Genomic DNA, 24,349 nt, shown 5'->3' on the forward strand with positions numbered 1-24,349 from the left:
TGGTCTAGGTCGACTCAGCCGCAAATGAGTAACTGATGTGGTGTGTAAACATCGCCACAAGGGAGACAAAGGCGGCCGGGCGTGGTGCTGGCCGCCCAACGCCACGTGTGGTGTGCCGGCCTTCATAAGTGCTCGCTAACAGCACCTGCCCCAACAATCTGTGAAGGCTAAATGGGGGACTTTTGTCTTTGATGGTTGTTGGTGGTATTGTGGTGGTGGTGATGTGGTTGCTGATGGGTTTGGCTCTGGTGCTGGTCGCGGTTATTGTGGTGATGATGTTTACGGTAGAGATCACGACCGTGTAGCGGCGCTTGTAATGATGATGGTGGTGGTGGCAGTTGCGGTGATGATGGAGGTGAATGCGATGCCAGTTGTGGTTACGATTGTGGAAGGTTTTTTATGTTGGTGATGATGAACATGATGGGGAAGGTGATGCTGTTTATTGTGATGATGATGGTGGTTGTGGTGTGACAGTGATCACATTGGCGGTGACAGTTGTGATGGTGGTACCGAATGCGAATGGCAGCTGTGGTTAATCGTGGTGATGGTGGCAGCAATAGTACTGATGGGTCCGGTGGAGTTAGTTCATTGCAGCGACGGTGAAAGGTGGAGCGGAGGAGCACGTCCACTCATCTCCCTTCATCGCCCCGCTTGACTCCACATTTAACCTCCACCCCATTCTCCCACCATCTCCTTGCAGCACACGACCCTGACCCAAGCAGCGTCTCAGCGCGGCTTGGCGAGAGCCGTGGGGTAACGGGACGAATTTTACTCCGTAGCTACAGCTACTGAATCTACCACACCCCCACCCCCTGCACTGCAGCCTTCTTCACCCCCCCCTCGTCCTCCCACCCTCGTCTCCTACCCCCCACCCCCCCCATCTTCCGCGCCCCTGGGAGTTTGAATATTTGGGCTAAAATCAGCGGCAGGCAGGCCAGAGTAACAGACTCTGGCACGCGTTCACATCCGACGGGATCACATGTGCCGGGGTCAGGAGGTGTCCCTATGATTGGTCTGATGGTGCAATTATAAGTGTCTGTGATTTGCTGTGCGCGACGTCTGTGTGTGCGGAGTGTAGCCGCTGGCGCGTTGCGCTATGGGCCAGGGCCACACGAGTTTGATTCCCGCTCACGGCACAACACCGGTGACGATGATCTGTACTGGTCCCGGGCCTCCCCTAAATCGGCTCAGCCTCAAATGAGTACCTGGTGCGGTGTGTAAACATCGCCACTAGGGAGACAAAGGCGGCCGGGCTTGGTCCTGGCCACCTACCCCCTCGTGTACCGTTCTGGCCTTCATAGGTGCTCCCTTGCAGCACTTGCCCCAACAGTCTGTTAAGGCTACATGGGGGATATTTGTCTTTGGTAGTGTAGCATCTAGCGCGCTGCGCACACCAACAACGGCCACCTGAGTTCGATTCTCGCTCCATTCTCGCATCCATGCCTCAATACATTCATCCTTGCATTGATTCCACATCCACCCTTCCATGAAATCACTCATCCACCAATCCATGCAGTCATCTCTGTGTCCTGTCGTGCATCCATCCATACATCGCTTGCCCCTTTTAATCAGAGAGTAGCCATCCAGCAATGAATAATACAAATATGAAATCTGAATTGTAACGCGCGGCCGTCGCCCGGTATTCGCTCGCTGTCTGAGAGAGAGACGACGACTCAGAAGTGCACGGAGGAGCCACGAACGAGCGGGAAGGCAGCAGCCAAAATTCCCCACCCACGTTCTGCGGTCCTCTACATATTAAGGCGTTATCGGCCAATTAACGAGTATTTGCGTGCATTAAATACACACGTGGGAGGAGCTTTGGATGAATATAAATACGTAGGATTTTCTCATTTTTGGGGGTAAATTTACGTCACGTAATTATTGAACGCATCTCCGTGCGAACAGCAGTGACGTCTCCAGATGCCACGTGACAACACGACTGGCGGAAGAAAGCAGAGAAGTGTCATGGAACACGCGACGTGGGAAACAAAACGAAGGGATGCTTTTTTCTCGAATCATCCGGTAGTTTGGTATCCAGGTCTGATTTTTTTTCTTTATTTTATTTTTTTCGTATATAATCTGAAAATCTCGAACTCGTCTATAATTCATACACACAACCATCTACCGCTCTGCCAGAATCTCTTATTATTGGGCAGGTGTGGTCAGTGGCCGTCTGATCGATTTGACAGAAAATAACCCAAGACAGAAAATAAATTAAAACCGAAAAAGACTTAAGAACGCACGGCGTCCGATGTTAAAAGTGCGTGTGTCGCGAAGCAGTGTCGTTCGTAGTTGACGCAGAGACACATCACGATAACAGCATTATTTGTCTTTGCGTTCACATGGCGACTTGGTATTCCCATGATGATATATTCTTGGTTCTTTCGGTAAAGTCACGTAGAAGGGAAATAATAAAATAATATTAATATAAAACAATATATTATATTAATATAAAACAATATAAAAAAGATATTAATTTTATTTTATTATTTCCCGTCTACGTGACTTTACCGAAAGAACCAAGAATATGAATCCCTGCAGTCACGAAAGCTTTAAATCAAGATTTATGGCGACTTGGGTTCCCCGCGTGATGAGCCGGGTGAGTGAGTGATTGAGTGAATTAATTAATTCCCCGTAATTAATTCCAATCACTCATCGGTGAGCTCACTCGGTGAGACGCTCTTGCCCTCCCGCTCCCCGTGTCCCAGGGGGGGGGAGTGGGGGATGATTCCCCTCCCGCTCCCAGCACCCCCAGCGCTACCGTTCCTCGCCCTCGCATCAGCTGCGCGTCGGAAGTTAGAACCGGACCTGGATTCCGCACGCAACGTCAAAGGCAAAGGTACAGACGCCCCGTGTAGCCTTTAACGGGCTGCTGGGGCAAGTGCTGCTAAAGAGTGGCAAGCTATGAATGCCGGTAAGGCACATGACGCCTGATGTCTACACATCGCACGGGTACGCGCGTGTGTATGCGCGTGTGTATGCGTGTTGAATTTCTTTCGCACCGCACGTCACCAACTGTGCTAATCGGTGGTGCGGGGAAGGACAATACACTGAACACAACTGCTCATTTAACGCCGAGTCGACCTAGGGAGGGCCCAGGACAGGGTCAGATATATTCCCTCGCAATTGGTTGTAAGGGGGAATCGAACTCGGGTCACCGGGTTCGTAGCGGAGCGCGCTAACCACTGCGCCACCGCTCCCCAAATGTAAACACACGCACGGGCATACGCAGAGAGATGTGCTGTACCGAGACACCCAGGGGGCCATCGCCCCTTGCCCTTAGCAGGGGATCACGAGGTGAGGTCGCTTATTCTCTTCTGCTGCCCCCACTGTCTGGAACTTCCTTCCCCTACCAACCGTGCTTTCGGCTCCTTGCCCCGATTCGAGTCCAGGCTCAAACCTTTCTTTTGTCCTTTTCCTGACTTTCTCTCTCCCCCTTAGGCTCACAGAGACCCATAGACTCACACAGAGACTCATAGACTCACACAGAGACCCGTAGACTCACACAGAGACTAATATGCTTACACAGAGACCCATATACTCGCAGAGAGAATAACATACTCACACAGAGACTCATAGACTCACACAGAAACACGTAGACTGACACATAGAATAATATTCTCACACAGAGACCCGTAGACTCACACAGAGACTAAAATACTCGAATAGGGGCCCATAGACTCACACAGAGACCCATAGACTCACACAGCGAATAATATTCTCACACAGAGACCCGTAGACTCGCACAGAGTTTAATATACTCAAAAATGGCCCCATAGACTCACGGAGATCTATGGCCCTCTCTTCTTCTATACAAAATAAACAGATACAATGCTTTTGTACAGCGTCTAGAGATGCAGTCAAAAGTTAGACGCCAACCGTATAAATCCAGGGTGGGGGAGGGAGGAGAAGGGCCTCTAACTCACTCCTGTCCTTCCCAAAACCAACAAGGGAAGAACGCTTGAATATGAACCTAAACAAACGTTTAAAACCGTTCCGCCACTACCGTGCGTGGTTTCAGGGGTTCCCCCATGCGCTGTGTTTGAGCGAAAGTACAGAACGCCACGGCGACCTCACTTTCTACGTCTAAACAAATCGCAGCGTTTATTTTGGAACGGAATTCCGCGATTTATTATTCCGCCCCCTCCCCCTTCTTAATTTCACCTTAATCTCATTTATCTGGAAGTGATGTCCCGAAGCTTGTGTAAAACTAAAACGAATGGCAAATGACTTACCCAGGGAAATAAATAAATCTACTCTATTTTTGTTTTGTTAAAGATGGTTTATTGCTACGCTGGGGATGATTTCCGGCCACGTGTTCGTTAAAATAAACGTTTTTATTTTATTTTACCAGGTCAGGCTTATCACGTGGACATTTATAACAGCAGCCAAAATTCTCTAAACGCGTGATGACGTTGACTAAAATCGGAGGGCCCGGAGAAAAATCCACGCGACCACGGGGAGAGAGACACGCAAACTTCAAATATACAGCAGCAGGCGCCAGGGTCGAGATTGAACCGGCGACCTCCTGTGCACCAGGCGAGGTAGTTAACATCTCCCAGTCACCGTGACGGGAGTCTCATTTCTCGTGGGAGGAGAAGCGGAGACACCCCGAGACGACACTCAGAGATCCTTTCTCTATGAACTCCTTGCCACCTGGCAGCCCGAGCCGAGAGCGAGTCCGTTTTCCCACGGGAGTCATCTCACCCCAGTAATCACCAGGCTCAGCCCGCTGCTTAGCTTCTGAGATTGGGCGCACTGACGATGATGACGATGATGACAATGGGAGTATTCATTGTACTGTATGGTCAATGGTGGTCGTGCAGGGAGTGATGCTGCTGACGATTCGCACGCTGATGATGATTATGCGTACAGTGTGAATTGATGAGGATGATGAGGATGATGATGTGTTGATTTAAAGGATTCTGTTTTTGCGCGTGATGGGAAGACGTTCAGTAGCTGTATGCCAATGTCGAGGTCTGATGGCCGAGAGAGGGCTTCAGCAGGGAGTTGGTGGAGTTGTTTTATTCTTGCATGGCCACGATCGCACTGCTTTGGCATTCATGAAGGCGATGTGCGCAGCGTCGGCCTGGCGATGTTCTGATGCGGCTGATGGTCACACCGTGAAAGTCTTCGAGGAGGAATGTCAAAGGCAGGAGGTGGCGCGATGTTGTTTTGGGTCTCGAATGAGGGAGGTGTTTGTTTTTCTGGACGTCCGCGTCGTTCCACTCTGCTCGCACAGCAGCAGCGGCGGCGGCGGCGTCCTTCCGGATGTGGGTGTTGAGATTCTAGGAGGATGGTGACAGCTGCAGCTGCAGCAGCAGCGCGATGCCACGTGACGTTGTTCAGGTCTTGGTCGATGGGTGAGGTTGTCGTTGGCCAGAGAAGTAAATGTTGATGTATCCGTACAATGCACCAAATGATGATGACGATGATGATGATGATGATGGCGATGCACCAAACGATGATGATGACGATCATGACAACCGATGCCGGCGCGCAAATCACTCCTCCTCCACCGTCACCAGAGAGAGCGAGCGTTACAAATACAGACACTCTCCATCCACTCGGCACTAATTGCTTGCATCGGCACGAACAATGGGGACGGCAATTAGAGGCTGTGATCCCATCTGTCAAGAACTCTTCTCACCGCCGGGCACAGCCGGGGACAGGGCATGAAGGGCACCCTGTGTCCGTCATCACCGCGGCCACTCGGAGGCCTCAAGCTGATAGCCTCTCCCGCTCGCTCGCCCTCTCTCTCTCTCTCGCGCGCGAGCGTCACTCGGTGTGGAGGCAGGCAGGGAGGGAGGGGGAGTGCGACTATCTCTACGGACCTGGCCCGGATAAGGGTCACCGCAACTGCCTGAACTCTGACCCAACGGAGCGGGCGGGGAGGGAGGGGGGTGAGGAGAAGGAGGTGGAGGGGGGTATAAAGAACAAATTTCAGCTGCGGGCGGGGGTGAGACTCGGGGAGAAAGATGGAAAGTGGCATGGGAACGAGGAATGGGGAGAGCATGGGATGGTTGCTGGAGGGAGCGAGGGAGGTGGTTGTGGGGTGGAGAAATGCGGCGGAGCGTGTGGGGGGAGATGGAGGAGGAGAGAGAGAGGGAGCAGGTGGGTCGAGATTGGGACCCGGATGTCGTGGGAGAGATGACGGGTTGCTGAGTCATTCGTGTTCATTGCTTTGTCACGGATATTTAAATTTCATTTTGGGATGGAAGGCGTCTTGCAGGATCGTTGGCGGAATCGGTTCAGCCCCCAAGAGGTACGGCGGCCTCTACCCAACCACGGCGAGCGCTTGAACATTCCACGTGCCCAGCAGCGGCAGTTGTTTTTTTGTTTTCTGCTGATTCTGTAGGAACCCCGTGGGGTCGGCTCCTCCGTCTCCTGGCCCTGCCGCACGGGGCACGGCCGGAAGATACCGCAGACGCTAATCTCCCCCAGGGCCTTCGGCACGAGCTTATTTTCGTCTATTCCGCGTGGGTTTTTTTTGGGTAATTTAATTGAAGGTAAACGGATTAGAAGCCCCTCGCACCTGTCCAGGGCCGCCCCGGAATATCTTGAGCAGACTCTTGGGGAAATTGTTGTTAGTGAGCAACTGTGAAGGCTGGCATGGTCACACAGCACCAGGTACTCATTTAACGCTGAGTCGACCTAGAGGCTTCCCAGGGCCGGTTCAGATAATCGTCGCTGGTGTTGGTAGCTGTGAGCGAGAATCGACCGTCGTTCACCAATAAGTGGCGGTGACATCACCACAGTGCTTGTGCCATGCTACGTGCACTTTGAGGCCACGTGAAGTGTTGAATGCCCGCTGGCAGGAGGTCACGGGATAGACCTAGGTGTTATTGGTTGACTGACTGAGATGACTGGCAGATGCATCAACCATGTTTCCCACCGTGCCAACTTTCCGCGTTTTAACCGCCCGGCGCTCTACTCGTTGTTGTGAGCGTCGCTCCTCTGTACTCCGTTCTTGCTGGAGGGCGACTGCCGTCAACACAGACACAAAACAAAGACACACACGCACAGAGACACACACATACACACAGAGACACACACAGACGCGCACACACACGCACACAGACACACAAACAGTAAGTCAAAGAGGACAGTTGTTTGAGATTTCGCGCGGTCTCGCCATAAACAGCGCTAAGAGCGCTTCGTCTGCCAGCCGCGAGTGCGAGACAGCGGAATGTGCAAAAGTGTGTGGGGGGAGTGGTAGCAGCGGGGGGGGGGGGGCAGTGGATGGAACTACAAATGGGAGTTGGTGGGGAAGCTGAAGGGCGATGTGGAGGGGGTGCGATCTTCTCCGGTGAGAGATGGCCTTCAGACGGACGCACGAGCGAATATTCATACGGCACCTCGGTGCGCGCGCTCCATCTCGTTGCATCTCGCAAGACGACCAGGGAGCCCCTCAAGCCTGGTTCGTCCCCGTGCCTGGACGGGGGATTGCCTGGGAAGGGCGGGCGTGCTAGGCGTGCCGGGTTTGCGACCTGTGCCGAGGAGATGTCCGTGGCAAGTGTCTCCCTGCTCGTATACAGCAGCGCAGTGCCGGGTTTTCCCCCGGGGCTTTCACGGTTGCCTCCAAACCTCCCCCCCCCCGACCCACCGCCACGCGAAGCCAACAACTCTCACGAATGGAATTGGGCAAATATCCCGAGGAGGCAGGACCCTCCTGAGAATGAATCTCGAGACTCAGTGGGTGGGAGCAATACTAATTGCATGTGGGTGTCCGTACACCAGCGTGAGTGTTTGCTATTCGTAAAAAAAGTTTTGCTGGCTGGAGGGAAGGAGGGAGGGATGACCTATTACTGATGCGGCGTTGCGGGGGGGCGGGTAGACAATCATCCAAAAGTGGATTAACGAAGGTCTGTACATGATTATCGATTGTATTATGATCGTTATTATTTTCTCGTGGTCGGTCTTTGCACGCGGCCACACAGTCTGTGCTCAAAATCTGTGACGTCAGCAAATTTGTTTTTACAGAGCAACAACAACACCAGAAATACAATCAACAACGCACGTGCCATCCAGAAACACACACCGACGATTTACGCACAGGCCATTTTTGCCTCTCAATTTCCTGGGTCCTCAAATTCCATCCCCGTGGACTCATCTCTCTGCTTCTTAAAAAAAACATTATATAAATATATCTCTACCGGCTTGCAGATATATATATCTATACAAATATGTTTCTCTAGGCCTGTATAAGCTCACACCGTGCATTTCTCATACTGGAGGAATCCGATGAGTTATAACATCTCTCTTTAACAGCCGTGCAGGAGTGGTTATCCTATCCGACAACGTGGTTACAGCACGAACGAGGTAAACACACACAGAGGTCATCTCTCTCTCCCACCCATAACCACCCCCCAACCCTATAGAACGACATCGAGGGCATCCACGGCGTCGAGCAGGCGGGGCTCGGCAACCCGCGGCTCCAGGAGCCGCATGAGGCGGCTCTGTAATGACCGCTTCGTGGCGTTATTCACATTGGGGCTTCGAAATCACTGACCCCTGGCATAGATGGAGCGATGTCATGGTTACTACTGCTGCTCTGTGGCTGCTGCTGCTGCTGCAGATGATGGAGTACGTCGCTGCTGCTGCTGTATGTATATTGAACTTCTTGCGCACCGTACGTAGACAACCGTGATAATCGGAAGTGAACGCTGCTCCTGATCATGATGATGGCACTCGCTGTTCCCTATACTGTAGATGATAATTCTGCTGCTGCTGCTGCTGACACTGATGCTGTTGCTGACCTTACAATTACGAGGACCACAGCGACCACGTGACCCCGATGACGCCGATCCTTCAGAAACCTTGGCAGGCGAGACAATGGGATCACTTCAAAGTGCCCCTCGCTTCCTCACATGTGCTACCCTGTACACGTGTTTCTCTGTACACGTGGTGCTCTGTACACGTGGTACCATGCACACGTGGTACCATGCACACGTGCTACTCTGCACACGTGCTACCCTGCACACGTGTTGCTCTGTACACGTGCTACTCTGTACACGTGGTACCATGCACACGTGCTACTCTGCACACGTGCTACCCTGCACACGTGTTGCTCTGTACACGTGCTACTCTGCACACGTGCTACCATGCACACGTGCTACTCTGCACACGTGCTACCCTGCACACGTGTTGCTCTGTACACGTGCTACTCTGTACACGTGCTACCATGCACACGTGGTACCATGCACACGTGTGCTTTGTGTACACGTGCTACTCTGTACACGTTCAGTGAACGACACTGCCATCATAGCACAGAGACGCGCTGCGAAGAAGCACAATCAACAGCAGAAATTCAACACAACTCTTCAACAATACTGCGCGGCATTAAAACACGCAAATAAGCGCCGATGTTTCGGGCAACGGCCCTTCTTGGCAGCACATTGCCATTGGCCAAAACGTCCCCGAATACAAAAATATATTGTCGCTTAAGACCACAGAGTGTTGTTGTTGACGAGTGCTGTCAGTGGTTGTTGTTGGCTGTGGAACGCTGACAACGCAGCAGCAACGAAAGAGGCGGGGGCATCCTCATCACCCTCATCCTCATCATCATCCTCATCCTTATCATCATCATCCTCATCATCCTTATCAACCTCATCATCATCCTCATCATCATAATCATCATCATCATCCTCATCATTATCATCCTCATCATCCTCATCGTCATCATCATCATCATCCTCATCATCATCCTCATCATTATGAACCTGATCATCATCATCGCCCAAGTGGCTCTCGCTCTCTGTCTCTGTTCACGCGCCCGCTAAGTGAGGGTGGCGGTGGTGGTGATGGTGGTGGAGGGGGTCTCGCGTGTGAATCGCTTTGAAGCGGTCCGGCGGAGGCCGCTCGGATTATGGAGGTGAAGGTCAGGCCACTCCACGTTTGACTGCGGGGCGCCTGCGTCTGTCATCGCCACGCAAATGGACGAATTTACCGTTTCCTTCCTGTTGTGCCGATTTGTAGAACCACTCTGCAGGCCACTGACAACAGCCAGGGATGAGGCGTCCTCTCGCCCCAAAGCCCCCCTTTTCTCAATCGCCTCGGTCTCCTTCACCCTTGCCAGCCACCCGTGAAGAGCGTGGGGCTCTGGATAACATTTGGTCTGGAGAGCCGCGGAGAGGAAAAGCAGCCGCGCGGTTCGCCCACGAGGAAACGACCCGAATCTAACAGGGGACGAAGGGGGGGGGGGCTCGCCTCGCGAGCATCCAAAGCTGGGTTCGCTCCCCCGCGGAGGCGAGAACGCGGAGTTGGAGGTCGAGAATGGGGGGAAGGGCGCCTCTTCGTCACGACGCGCAATCCCAACAGGAACCCCGAACTTGTACTTCACATCGCCCTCATAGCACTGTCGTTGTTGAACACACTCCACGAGTTTTGTTTAACACACTCCACGAGCTTTTTAACACAGTCCACGGGTCTTGTTTAACACAGTCCACGGGTCTTGTTTAACACACTCCACGGGTTTTGTTTAACATAGTGCAAGAGTTTTGTTTAACACACTCCACGGGTCGTGTTTAACACAGTCCACGGGTTTTGTGTAAAACAGTCTTACTTTCGGGGGCATCTGACGATAGAGAGAAACCGGTTAATTTGATTGAGGGTGCGTCTTACTTTCCGGGACATCTCACGATCCCAGAGACTGCGGTGATTGATGGCTGTGAGTGAGTTGGGGGCGGACGGAGCCGTGGGGGGGGGGGGGATCGCTGCGCGGTTTTTATTTTGAGTGAAATCCTCGAGCGAGCAGCAGATGGCGCACGAATCCCGGGGGCGCGCGGAGTCGCGGCGGCGGTGGCGCCGCGCGCAAAAGCGACCACGATATTGGAGGCGCCGAAAGGGGTTGATGGATAACAGCAGAGATGCGCGTCGAACTTCTTTCGCACCGCACGTCGCCAGCCGGGCCAATCGGAGACGCGCGGGGGCGGGTTGTTGCGAGGTTGGCCTGAATGTCACAGCATAGCAAGTCGGCTCTGTATAAAGGAACTTTGTCACAGTGTAATCCACCACCCCCACCCCCCCCCCCTAGTTTCCCTCCCACACGTTGGCAAACCACTCATCATACTATAATCTTAAAAAAAAGTTTTGCTGGCTGCCTGCCTGGCTGTGCAAAGGGACGGACGGTTACGTCCGAAGGACATGCGCGGTGCTGGCTATCTGTAAAAAAAATTGCCAAACACCCCGATAATGGAGGAGGGACTGTCCTTCTATAGAGCGAGTCTTGAGTGCGTATTTCCTCTCTGTAAGTGACATCATCATCATTATCCCTGAGTTCGTGGCAATTCAAGATGCGTGCGGTTTTCTTGTAACGACCTTGGAGCAAACTTGAACCGAAGGAGTCGCATCAATGTTGAAACCCTCATCTGTATATGTGTATGTGTGTTGAATTTCTTTTGCACCGTACGTAGCCAGCCGTACTAAACGGAGGTGCGGGGGGGGGAGGACAACAGACGTTCTAGCGGATACGCGTCGCGTTCCGTGGCTGCCACTCAGGGTTTGAGATGATGAGTCTGGTCAACAACAACAAAAAATGTAGCAGGCGCAATATTAAAACAAGGAAACGACAAATGAAACGTGATCACCTCTGCGCGGTGTAAAACCACAGACACACTCGTGCGCGTTATTCATAGGCCGTGACTCACCCAGCCTCGTGTCAGCCACGACGCTCATCACGCTGGCAGTCACCGGCTCATCGTTCGGGTTGAGTTCACCGCAACTCAGGTGGAGCGGTCTCGATGGAATGGGTCAATTGGAGATGAACCTTGTATCGAACTCATCACGAGGCAAATATTGACATCATTATCATCATCAGAAGCCATGGTCAATCCACTGCTGGATGAAGGCCTGCCCCTCCCACCCCCACCACCGAGCCGCCGCCTGTACCGCTACCGCTTCCGATCCTGCGATCACAATCGCTCCATCTCCCCGGTCTACGTCCTCATATCGACGAGTTGATTGAAAACTCAACCGTCTCGGAGTAACTACAGAATTGTTTGCTCAGCCAAGAACTGGAAGTGTCCCTCTGTCTGGAGCGGCGCGCCCGGCATGGACGAACAGCTGGTTTGTGGTAATTCCACGTCACCATGACGAGTGCCAGCACCGCTATACGGCAGCAATTCCACCACTCTTGTAATAACTCAACCACAGTGCGCGCATACTTGTCCACCACAAGCATGCGCGCACTGGCGTCATCGTTCACGGATCAAGGCTGCAATATTTCCGTTGTCAATTCGACCGCGTGGTTGTAATATTTGTTTTTAAAGGCTTTGCGGGATGGCGGCCGGTGGTAATGGAAGAATAATAACGAGGGAATGTTCAACCACAAGAAATGGGGAAGCCCAACGAGCGGACCGAGGCGATGAGATCAGCCCGATTAGCGCGGTTGGCTACGTACGGTGCGAAAGAAGTCCAACGTAAGTACGTACACAGAGCATATGATTTGGTTGACTCTCGCAGGACAGGAGCTCAGGAGATGGCGGAAACTTGGGGATGCCCTTCGTCCAGCAGTCGATTGACCCTGGCTAAATGACGATGATGGCGATGATGAGGATTGAAAGACCTACCGTGCCGCGCGCGCCACGTGGCAGGACACTTAGCGCGCGTGAAGGGTTGAGACGCGGGTGTTGGTTGGCAGGTGGAGAAAAGTGTATCTCTTCCGTGTGCCCGATTAGTGCGCCTGAGGTTGGTGACAGTGACGGGCAAACTACGCAGCAGGGAGTCGCGAGGGGGAGTGGGCACGAAGCCGAGAGAGAGAGAGAGTCGCGTGGCTGCGCTGTGCGAAACGAAGTCGCGGGCCGAAGGCTCGTCCAGACGTGCGCTCTGCTGCAGAGAGAGAGACGAAGGGGGAGAGAGAGAGACAAAGGGGGAGAGAGAGCCGTGACGAGGAAGGACTGCATATGCTTCGATAGAAGCGAGTTCGTGGTGTTGGCCGCAGGTTCCGTGGCGCCACAGTTCACAATCGCCATCTGCGTTTCATCCTGGAGGAATCCGATGAGCCGTGAAGCTCTTTCTGGTCTGGGCTCGGGGTTCAGAATGGCCCCGTCGGAAGCGGTGGCCCCCCTAGAGCATGCGCTGGGGTCGCGATCCGGGGTTCAGCCGCACTCTGATCGGATGCACAAATAAAACAGCCGCGATGCAAATCGACGGTGCCCTTGGCCGATCGCAGCGGAGTATTTCTAGCGGCGAGAATTTGAACGTTTCGGGTTGTTTGGCTTTCGATGAAGACCACTCCCTTTTGGTCCACAGAGAGAGAGGGAGTTTGCCCAGCGCCCGGTATGGGATGAAGAGGCGAATGGGAGCGACTATCAAGGAGTTACGCGACTTTTCTGCCCGGGCACAATGTGATGCACTGCTCACTGGAGATTCAGAGTGACCAAGATGTGATTTGTCGCGTGATAACACGACGCTTATAAGAAGGCGACTTATAAAACGGACTCCGACTGTGCAACAATAATCACCTCTCTCCATCAATAGCGTAGCTACCAGAGGTGTGGACTCGAGTCATGTGACTTGGACTCGAGTCAGACTCGAGTCATGAATTTGATGACTTGCGACTCGACTTGGACTTGCATAACAATGACTTTGTCCCACCTCTGGTAGCTACCCTCCGTAAAGCATTATTATAGACTGTAGGGGACTTGGGGCAAGTGCTGTACTGTTAGCGAGCACCGATTATGGCTCCCAAGCGCTGATTATTGTAACGCATCGTACCAGCTACTCATTTTAAGGCTGAGTTGACCTTAGAGAGGCAATGTCTCATGACCACAATCATCCCCCACCACCCCCACCGCTTAGCCTCCTCACAGTCTCCCTCCGCTCGCACTCACCACACCCACCACACTCCCTTCTCATCTACCTATGCTCACCACTTCCCCCACCTCGCTCTCCCCTCACCCAACCACGCCCCCTCCTCTCCTCACCACGCCTCCTCCCCTCCTCACCACGCACCCTCCCCTCCTCACCACCAGGGTTTCTGTCTACAGGAGCGGTCGACACCAGTGGCGATTATCTGAACCGGTCATGGGACTCCTCTAGGTCGACTCAGCCTCAAATGAGTACCCGGTGCGGTGTGAAGTAAACATTGCCACTGGGGAGACAAAGGCGGTCGGGCGTGGTCCTGGCCACCCACCCCCTCGCGTGCCACAGTTGCCGGCCTCCATCATCGCTACTCGCTAACAGCACTTGCCCCTACAGTCTGTTGAGGCTACACGGGGGGATCTTTGCCGTTGGTGGTGTGTGGGTAGTGGTTGGCAGTGACTGGCGGTGAGGAGGGTTAAGAAGGTGGGTGGGGGGGAGTGGGTGGGGGGTAGTGGGTGGAGGGGTGGAGGGGTGGGGGGGAGTGGGTGGGGGGAGTAGGTGGAGGGGTGGGGTGAGCTCCGCTAGGTAGCGAAGGGGTTGCGAGTGAGGGGGAGGAGAGTGAGAGGATGAGGTGGGTGGGGGGAGGGAGGGAGGGAGGTGAGGGCTGGCTGGGAGAGTCGTGGGTGGGTGGTGGCTGAGATGACTTGGTGTGGCGCTGGGAGGAGTGAGAGGAGGAGGAGGCGGCGGCGTTACACGCGGTGCGAGCTGCGTGCGAAGCGCACACGAGACCCGGAGCGGCGTCCTGGAGCCCAATCCACCCCCAGCACCACCCCCCCCGGCACCTCGCTCAGACTGACAACCAAGACTAAGGACCATCCGTTCCCCTCGGCTCGCTGTGGGACCCGCGTGGGACCCCCCTCTCGTATCCCCTCGACCTTTCCCGGCTCCCACTCCCCGCCCCCTCGACGTGCGTGGCTTCATTCAGTGCGGAGATCTTGAGACAGAGAGAGAGGCCGGTCCCAGCTTCTTCTTCTTCTGCGGCTGTGGTAGCGGCGGCTGATTTGAAGAAACGCGCGGCTGCGGGGTTCTTTATTTGGCAGATCCGTCCGTACCGGGCCTCCGCTTGGCGCTGCTGCTGCTGCGTTTGTTGCTGTTCCTGCTGGAATATCGAGTTGCATGGACGGTGGCGCGGGCTGGCGGCGTGCGTGGGGTGGAGCTGTGTGAAGGAGAGAATCCGAGGCTAAGGTAGTTAGAGTCGAGAGACAGAGAGAGGAGGAGTGGGCCCCGCGGACTCGCCACTGCCGAGGGCTTGAAACTCTCGCGCCGTCTGCGCGACACCACAGCCTGACTCCACCACCTCCTCGTCCTCCTCAGCAACCTCATCGTCAGTCGGACATCCTCCCCCTGCCACAGCCGACGGACCACGCGCGCTTCCTGTGCCCGACCACCTGTTGGACTCTGCACGCCGCCCAGGTGCCGCAACCGTCGGAATTCCGTCGGTGTGCGACACGGGGAGGAGGCGCTCGGCTCTCCAGCCCCGCGCCCCCACGAAGCTTCAGCGGCGAAGAGAGAGAGAGAGGGCTCCGTTGGCCGTAGTTCAGTTGCCGCCGGTGGGAGCTGCTGCTGTTGTTGTTGTTGCTGGTGGTGGTGGTGCTTGGTGGTGATGGCGGAAAGGATGCGGTGTGGATGTACGAGCCGGCACCTCCTGCTGCTCGCCTTCCTCCTCTTCTCGTCGGCGTGGTCCTCCTCCTCCTCCTCGTCGTCGTCGAGCGGAGGCGCCCACGCCTGCCCCAGTGTGTGCAGCTGCGCCGGCACCACCGTGGACTGCCACGGCCTGGGGCTGCGCGTCGTGCCCAAGGGGATACCCAGGAATGCCGAGCGACTGTGAGTGTCAACCCCCCCCCCCCCCCTTGTTACCATCAACCCCCCCACCGCCACCTCCCGACCCCCTTTGTATCCCCGTGGCAGTCTGTGACTTTGGCGAAGTTGGCTTGCCGCGCCCCACCTTTGCCCCGCCACGCTTACCAATCTTCTGTTTGCTACGTCGAAGTTGAAAGTGGCGACTCCGCTAAACGCGTACCGATGATTGGTAAACAGGTCCCCGGCTCGGCGGCGCAGATTCGAGGCGCGACGTTAGAGACGTCTGCCGGTCCTGTACGCGTGGCTCACTTCACCGGACTAGGAGAGCTCCGATTCAAATTACGATTGTGGGTTACGATTGTGGTCGTAGCGGCTAACGCACTGCGCCACCATTAACATTGTGATTATATGGGTCGGTTCTGGTCTTCACGGAGGTCGACTCAGTCTCAAATGAGCACCTGGTGCGGTGTGTACAACCTCACCACTGGGGAGACAAAGGCGGCCGGGCGTGGTGCTAGCCACCCACAATCTAGTGTGCCGCTTTAATCTTATTAGGTGCTACTCGCTTACAGCACTTGCCCCAAGTCTGTTAAGGATATAGGGGGATCTCTGTCTTTGCATCCATGTGTGTTCCACAACAACGAGCGGAGCGCCGGGCGGATAAAACGCAGCAATTTGGCAGAATGGGGAGCACAGGTGGTGCATCTGCCAGTCATCTGAGTCGGTAAACCCACGGCACCTGGGTCTGTCCCGTGGCCTCCTTGCCCACAGCGAGCCTTCGACACTTCACGTGGCAACTAAAATGCACCTAGCCTGGCACAAGCTCCGTGGTGACGTCACTGCCACGTCGGGACCGAATGGGGGCTGTTGTCGATGGTGTTGCACGTGTCACAGACAGCGATTGGCTGTTAACCAATTACTAAATCATCAACCGCACGCAGCGCCTAACCGCCTAAATCTCTAATTAAACAATCATCATAAATGTTGTGTTTTAAAAAAAACATTATAACCGCCTCATTCGTGCAAACTTCAACTTTCAACGCCGAACGGAGAAGATGGGGTGTGATCCACACCACGAACACCGCAAAACAACACCATCATCTGACGAATCGCCCACGACCCGTATTGCACCTCTTCACCCCTGGTCGTGTTAGCACGGCGACGTTTGCTCGACGTGGACACGCAGGACCCCGAGAGTGGCGGCACGTGGGGGTTGCAGTTTGGGAAATTCTGCGCGAACCCAAACACGACGCCCTGAATCTGGATCGAACCCTCGGCGTTGTAACTCATTGGTATTAACAACTCAGGCTACGGCCCCCCCCCCCCTATCCATCACATTCTCTACCCCCCCCCCTTTTAATCACCACATCATCTCTGTTCCTTTAGTTTCATCCCGCGGGCGGTTATAGGATTTGTAACAGGTGACAGTGAACGTGGGGGTGTGGAGCGGTGGCACAGCGGTTAGCGCGCTACGCGTTCTGAATCCGGCTAATTGAGTTCCATTCCAGGGCGGCGCTGGCGTGAGTGTCGAGTCCTTTTTGGGCACCCCACCCTCCTTCACCAATAGGCAATGACCAGCGTGGTGAAGTATGGTTAATAACCCCCTCCCTCCCTTCCCACGATCCCCACGGCGTGGGTAAGCCCTCATCCAGCAGTGGATTATTGACACGTGGGTTGTACATGTATACCGTATGTGTCGATGATCCCCGCCGGTAGATGCTGTGTAACTTCGGTCTTAAGTTTGAACAATACTGAGTATTCCACTTGCAAGTATTAGACGTGGGTGTTGTGCTCCGGATTTGAGATTGATTATTCCCGCTGTGGCTTGGCCATGGTGTATGTTTGTTCATATGGGAACGTACGTGGCGTTGTTACAATTTAATGAGGACAGTCGGGAATGGCGGAGACTTGGGGAAACCTTCATCCAGCGATGGATTGATCATTGCTGGTGTTGCTGAAGATGATGATGATGGAGAATATCAGTTGAATGCATCAATGATCAGTTGAAGTAGATTACAAGCGTGTCGGACTGATTCCACTACCCATGTCAAAATCATATTCCTCCAATAAATAGTTCTGATACAGCGTGGGGAAGTATGGTCAAAAACTCCCCCCCCCCCATGACAGACACGGTGTGAAAAGACCTCCATCCAGCGTTAGATTAGCAAAAGCACAGTATTGATAATGAATGATGATAGGGGTTACAGGTAGCTGGAAATAATATCTGATTGTTGTGCAAACAGCGTTTTAAGATAGCGGCAATTGCGGCTGCCGTGGAGGTGTTTTACTCCAACAGCGGCGACGACCTTTAGTTACCTCGGAAGGCTTTACTGAGTCTCAAGGCTCGTTTGCAGGTGGATGTTGCGACACTGTAAATGTGTTGGTCAATTCTACTCATTAAGAGAGTTTGGCATTGTGCGTGTCGGAGAGAATCGGAGTGAACCTCAGCAACTCACACGATGCGCCCACACACTCCGCGCGCTCAGCACCGATCGATTCAAGAATCCATCGCTCCTGCCGGAATGCCCTGGTGGCCAAGCAGACCGTGCCGCTCGATAATTCTCTCTCTCGACACTACACCTGATGGTTCTCAGGCAGGTTCCAGTCCAAGTGCAAATCAAACCCCAAATCAGACCCCAAATCAGACCCCAGATCAGACCCCAAGTCAGACTCCGAATCAGACTCCGAATCAGACCCCAAATCAGACCCCGAATCAGACCCCGAATCAGACCACAAATCAGACCCCAAATCAGACTCCGAATCAGACTCCGAATCAGACCACAAATCAGACCCCAAATCAGACTCCGAATCAGACCCCAAATCAGACCACAAATCAGACCCCAAATTAGACCACAAATCAGACCCCGAAACAGACCCCGAATCAGACCGCGAATCAGACCCCGAATCAGACTCATAAATCAGACTCCAAATTAGACTCCGAATCGCTGCTTAGCTTTCGAGATGGGGCGCATTGGGCTCGATTCTGCTGGCAGTCATTTTAGTTGCAGACATACGCGCGCACAGACAGATTAATTGGTAGCGCCTGTATCCGCCCAGGTACAATCATCATCACCACGCAACGTATTTATACAGAAAAAAATCTCGACGTTTTGAAATGTTTTAATTATTGATTACCATTCAGCATCATCACCACCATTATTGTTGATCCGTGGTCTTATCCACTGCTAGATGAAGGCCTCCACAACGCCGTAGCCACCCCCTCGCGAATCCAGACGCGATGGTTTGAGGTCGTAATTTAAATGAACAGAGGAGAGCGATACACGGAGAGAGATAGAGGAGGGGTACGTGCGTGGTTCGTGATGGTGGGGGGGGGGGTATGTGTGCAAGTATCCATTCATCACACGAGCCTCACGTGCACACAATGGTGATGACGATGACAACATGCGCACTGTGATGGTGATGAATTACGATGACGATGATGATGATGGTGGTGGCGGCGACTTCCTCGTTCACTACGCATCTGTGCGGAATCACTCGCCCACGTAACCCCCCCCCCACGCCCGGTCTTGTTTACGGAAGATGTCACAGTGTTGTCATCCGTTTGTCCTTGTTTTATGAGCGTGGTGTGCGTGGTGTGCGCATGTACGTACGGGGAGCGGTGGCGCAGCAGTTAGCGCGCTGCGCTACGGAACCCGGCCAGTGACGAGGATATGTTACCGCTCTTGGGTTCCTCCACGAGTTCGACTCGGCCAGCCGTCAAATTGAGTGGGATGCCAAACACATCGCCACGAGGGAGACAAAGGCGGCCGGGCGTGGTGTTGGCCACTCGCCACCTCGTGCGCTGTGTGCGCAATTTCGCAGGTGCTCGCTCGCAGCACTTCCCCCAACAGTCCGGCAAAGGTTGTAGGGGGGATCTGTGAAGGTCACCCCCGACGACAGCCTTGCCAGACTGTTGGGGGCAAGCGCTGCTAGCGAGAGCCATCGACGCCGCTGCTGCTGATGATGCTGCTTTAGACTCCTTCCCAGGTACCTATTTAAGGTTGAGTCGACCTAGGAGTAGGCAAGTGCTTAACGCCACCACCACCACCGCCACCGTCATGCGCTTCCCAGTCTCTCGTAATCTCTCCGAACACACAATGCGCAACACCGACCGCTTCGGCTGCTGATTGAAGGCTGAGTTGATCTAGGGGAAGCCCGGTGCAGATGTTGGTGCTGTTAGCGAGCACCCGGCGAAAGAGAGCGACGTATGGCGAACACCACGCCCGGTCGCCTTTGTCTCCCCAGTTCTTTATGTCCACACACACACCGCAGCAGATACTCATTTAAGGCCGAGTGGACCTGGGGGAGGGCCCAGCGCGGGTTCAGATTCCGATCCGCCACGCGATGTGATCCGTGGCCTGCAATCGAACCGCGCGGGTTCGTTGCGTAAGAGACAAAGATCCCCCGTGTAGCCTTAACAGACTGTTGGGGCAAGTGCTCTGAGCGAGTAGCAATTATGAAGGCCTGCCCACGGCGCACGAGGGAGGTCCGGTGGCCAGCACCACGCCCGGCCGCCTTTGTCTCCCTCGTGGCGATGTTTACACGTGGGCAGCGGGTACAGAATTTGAGGCCGAGTCGACCTAGGGGAAGCCCAGGACCGGGTTCAGATAATCGTCACGGGGTATTGGTGGCCGTGGGCGGCGGGGGGAATGGGTACGTAGCCGCGGCGCGCTCACCGCTCGGCTACCCACAGCTCAATTGTCTAAACAGATAGCGCGCTCAGACAAGCCCTGCCTGTGTAATATATGTGCAGAGCAGTGCAGTGTCTCAACATTCGTTCACATCAAAGCATTCTCTTGTGGGGGGCTCAGTTAGGGGGCCGCGGGGGGTGGGGGGGGGGGATGGTGGCCCTAACTTTGAACCCTCGTTTCAGGCTTCTGAGACTCGATTGAAGACGCCGAAACGAGACGGACGGCCGTGATTTGTAGTAAACGCGAAGATCGCGGGTTTCCACCAAAAGTTGTTGCCTTGTATAGACTGCCTTGTATAGACTGCCTTGTATAGACTGCCAGTTGCTGTGAGCGGAGTTTGCGAGCGGTAGGCGTCAACAGAACGCTGTCCCGGGCCTCCCCTAGGTCTACTCAGCCTAAAACGAGTAGCCGGCGAGATATATGTGTAGAGGCTAGCTTTGGGGAGACAAAGGCAGTCCCGGACCGCGCGCGCTGCTGGAGGATGTCACCCACTTTCGTGAGCCGTGGTGGCTTCCATCGGTCATAGCGAATAGCACTTTCCCCAACAGTCTATACAGGCTACATGGGTGATCTTTGTCTTTGTTTGTATTTGCGGGGAGCGGTAGTGCAGCGGTTAGCGCGCTGCGCTACGACCCAGGCCAACACCAGTGACGATTATCTGAACCGGTCCTGGGCCTCCCCTAGGTCGATTCAGCCTCGAATGAGTATTGAGTGCGGTGTGTAAACATCGTCACTGGAGAGACAAAGGCGGCCGGGCGTGGTGCTGGCCACCCACTATCTCGTGTGCCGTGCCGGCCTTCATAGGTGCTCGTTAACAGCACTTGCCCCAACAGTCGGTTCAGGCTATACGGGGGATCTTTGTGTTTGTCTTGTATCTCCGTGTGTGTCTTTGTATGTTTGGTGTCAGTGTGTGTGTCGCTCCGCGTGTCCGCATCGCTCACACGTGCATGCCAAAGACACAGGTCCCCCATGTAGCCTTAACACATCGCTGGGGCAAGTGCTGTTCGCGATCACCTACACCCATTGTTGACCTTGGTGGCATGGCAGAGCAGCAACAAGACGAAAATCACATCGCCAATGCTGAATGGACAACATGCACATTGGTCCGAGTCATAGCAACACACACACATGTAATTTGGAGCTCTGCAGAAGGGCCATTGCGCGAAACGTCATTTTACATACACATAAAAACAAAATTCTACGTGTTGCATAGGCAGTGAATGATGAATGCGGATAAGTGGGTTTTTAATTCGGGTTTGTGTGCGACTTCAAATGTTTGTGTTTGATGAGATGTGTTAAATAATTGCCTGCCCACTTCCCCCTCCCCCCTTATAGTGTGGCCGTGTTCCCAGCGGGGGGGGGGGTGTTGTGGGGTGGGGGGTGGTGGGGTGGGGCTCAGCGAGGGGGTCGCCTCGACTCCCCCGAGGCACCGAGACCCCCCCCCACTAACAGTGGCACCGATGCAAAGACAAAGGTTCCCCGTATAGCCTTAGCAGACTGTCGGGGGGGAGGCAAGAGCTGTTAGCGAGCATTAGCACCTATGAAGGCCGGCACTGCGTACGAGCGAGTGTTGTGGTAAACACCACTGCCCGGTCCGCCTTTGTCTCCCCAGTGCTGATGTTTCCACACCGCACTAAATACTCGGTTGAAGGCTGAGTTAACCTAGGGGAAGCCCAGAACATTCGCCGGGCATGTGAAGTCCCTGGCTGGAGGTTCGTAGCAGAGTGTAAAGCGGCATGTGTATCGATCTGCTTGTATCGATCTGCGTGGACGTATCTGCACGTATCTGTGTGCGTATCTGTGTGAGCTAACAGCACCTGGCCCAACAGTCTGTTAAGGCTCTCGGGAGGATGTTTGTCTTTGTATGTGTGTGTGCGTATCTGTGCGTGTATGTTTATGGGTGTATATGTGAATGTCTATGTGAACATACGGATATGTGTGTGTGTATATAATTATGGGTATTGGGAGCAGTAACGCAATAGTTGGCGCACTGCGCTGTGAACCCGGCGACCTGCAGTTCGATTCCGGGCCACGGATAACATCGGTGGCGAGTTGATATCTGAACTGGTCCCTTCTCTAGGTCGACTCAGCCTTCAATGAGTACAACGCGCAGTGTGCAAGCGTACGTACACGTCAGCGCTTGCCCCGACTGACTGCAAGAACGAACGGGGGATCTTCGTTGTCACGAACACACGTTACCCACGTGGAATTCCCTCCGCAGTGCCGTTGCTCCTCTCCTCCAGGAGTAGAGATTTATATTCGCTGTTTCACAGTCGAGGAACATCAGACCCCCATGGTGGAAACGTGATTCAAAATCTTAAATCACGTGACACAATTTCACCCCGAAAGGTCACGCCCCCCTCTCTCATCTCGCCAGTTTCTCGGAAGCTAAGCAGGGGTTGAGCCTGGACATCGCCTGGATGGGTGACCGCCGCGTGTGAAACCGGTTGTCACGTGGTTGGAGAGTAGTAGCAGACAGCAGATGGCAGCAGGACGTATTCGGATATCTGTGAAAAAGTGCTTCGTAGCTCATCGGATTCCTCCAGGATTCCAAATAAACATTCTCATGAGATATCATTCGCCACTGACGCGTCAGCCGTGGCTGGGGAATCGATCTCTGGTCATCGTGGGGTTCATTGCGCGACGTGCTAACCGCTGCGCCACCACTCCCCCGCCCGCAGCCCCCTGCCTCCAAGTGGATATGGATTTGTTTTAATGTTTTAAGGCAGAGTGAATGGCGGAGTGGGTGGGAGTTCTCTTTGTTGTGCTCGTACAATTGTTTTTTAGGGCGATTTTTTTTTTTACCTTTCTTCTACTTTGCACTCTTCTCGTGTTTGTTGTACAGTTTGTTGTTGTAATGTGATGACCCGTCCCGACTGGACATCTGTGATGAAGAGCTTCATAGCTCATCGAAGTCCTCCAATGTAAATAAACATTCTGCTTCTGACAACACAGCAAGGCACTCGCTGCAAGGGACACCATTAGTCCGCGAGTCCGGAATACAAATTAAACAGATTTCACTTAACGGTACCAACCGAGGTGGCATCACTCCAGTCTCTGATGACAGTCTCTGAGTGTGGCTCACAACGGTGAGTGAAGTGATGAGCGTTTGAAACGAGTCAATCATTCACTCGAATTTTGCCATTCAAAGAATAACAATAATAAGATCGATGCGACTCAAGATGGTGCTGCTCTACCTTAGGTGGTCCCTACATCTGGCCTGGCCCCTCGACTAATCCCGGGCCCGTGGATTCATCCGTTGATTTCTCGCTGCGTTTAAACAAGCAACCGTGATTCGACGATTGTTTATTACAACAAAAAACTAAATCGGTGTTGTTGATGTATTTTTGTTGCAGCGATTTGAACGCGAACAACATCACGAGGCTTGGCAAGACGGACTTCGCGGGTTTAAGGAACCTCCGTGTTTTGTAAGGGCACACTCTACCCTCACTCACTCACTCGCTCGCTCACTCACTCACGCGACTCGCTCACTCACTCATGCGATTAGCTACTCACTCATGGAATTAGCTACTCGCTCGACTCACTAATCACCCGTTCATGCGACCCGCTCCTCACTCATGTAATTCGCTCGCTCACTCACCCATCCACTCATGTGACTAGTCATCGATCCCATGTCTGTCCTCGATCTGTCCTTCTGATGTAGACATACCACCATTGCCCCCGACTCTAAAGCTTAGCAGCAAGAGGCTCGATGCTCAGTGATCCTCTCCTGTGGTAGACAAATGTAACCGTGATAATAACTTAGGAGAGACAGAGGGTTTTTTTGTTGTAATATAAATATCGGGTCCTCGCGACCTGCACCGCGTGGATCTCAGCGCGTTAATGTACTTACGTATGTTGAACTTCTTTTGCACAGTACGTAGCCGGCCGCGCTGATCGACCTAGCAAACTCACGTAGAGTCGCTTGCGCACTGCGCGCGTTGACGGTGGCGACACAAAGCACCCCCCCCCGCCCCCACGTGTGTTTGCGCCCT

The 24,349-nt window shown here is 53.9% G+C and overlaps 1 protein-coding gene across 2 annotated transcripts in view; it reads left to right on the forward strand.

Annotated features, from left to right (window-relative positions):
- The first annotated feature begins 14,507 nt into the window (after positions 1–14,507).
- LOC144717550 (slit homolog 2 protein-like) overlaps positions 14,508–24,349 on the forward strand; it is a 240,246-nt gene continuing 230,404 nt past the window's right edge. For both annotated transcript variants that reach the window (XM_078592951.1, XM_078592952.1), the window contains exons 1-2: positions 14,508–15,687; positions 23,711–23,782. In XM_078592951.1, the coding sequence (XP_078449077.1) occupies positions 15,467–15,687; positions 23,711–23,782 (293 nt within the window). In that variant the 5' untranslated portion in view covers positions 14,508–15,466. The remainder of the gene's footprint in view (positions 15,688–23,710; positions 23,783–24,349) is intronic.

This window comes from Lampetra planeri, chromosome 4 (assembly GCF_965212315.1).
Source record: "Lampetra planeri chromosome 4, kcLamPlan1.2.h2, whole genome shotgun sequence".
Classification (NCBI taxonomy): Eukaryota; Metazoa; Chordata; class Hyperoartia; order Petromyzontiformes; family Petromyzontidae; genus Lampetra; species Lampetra planeri.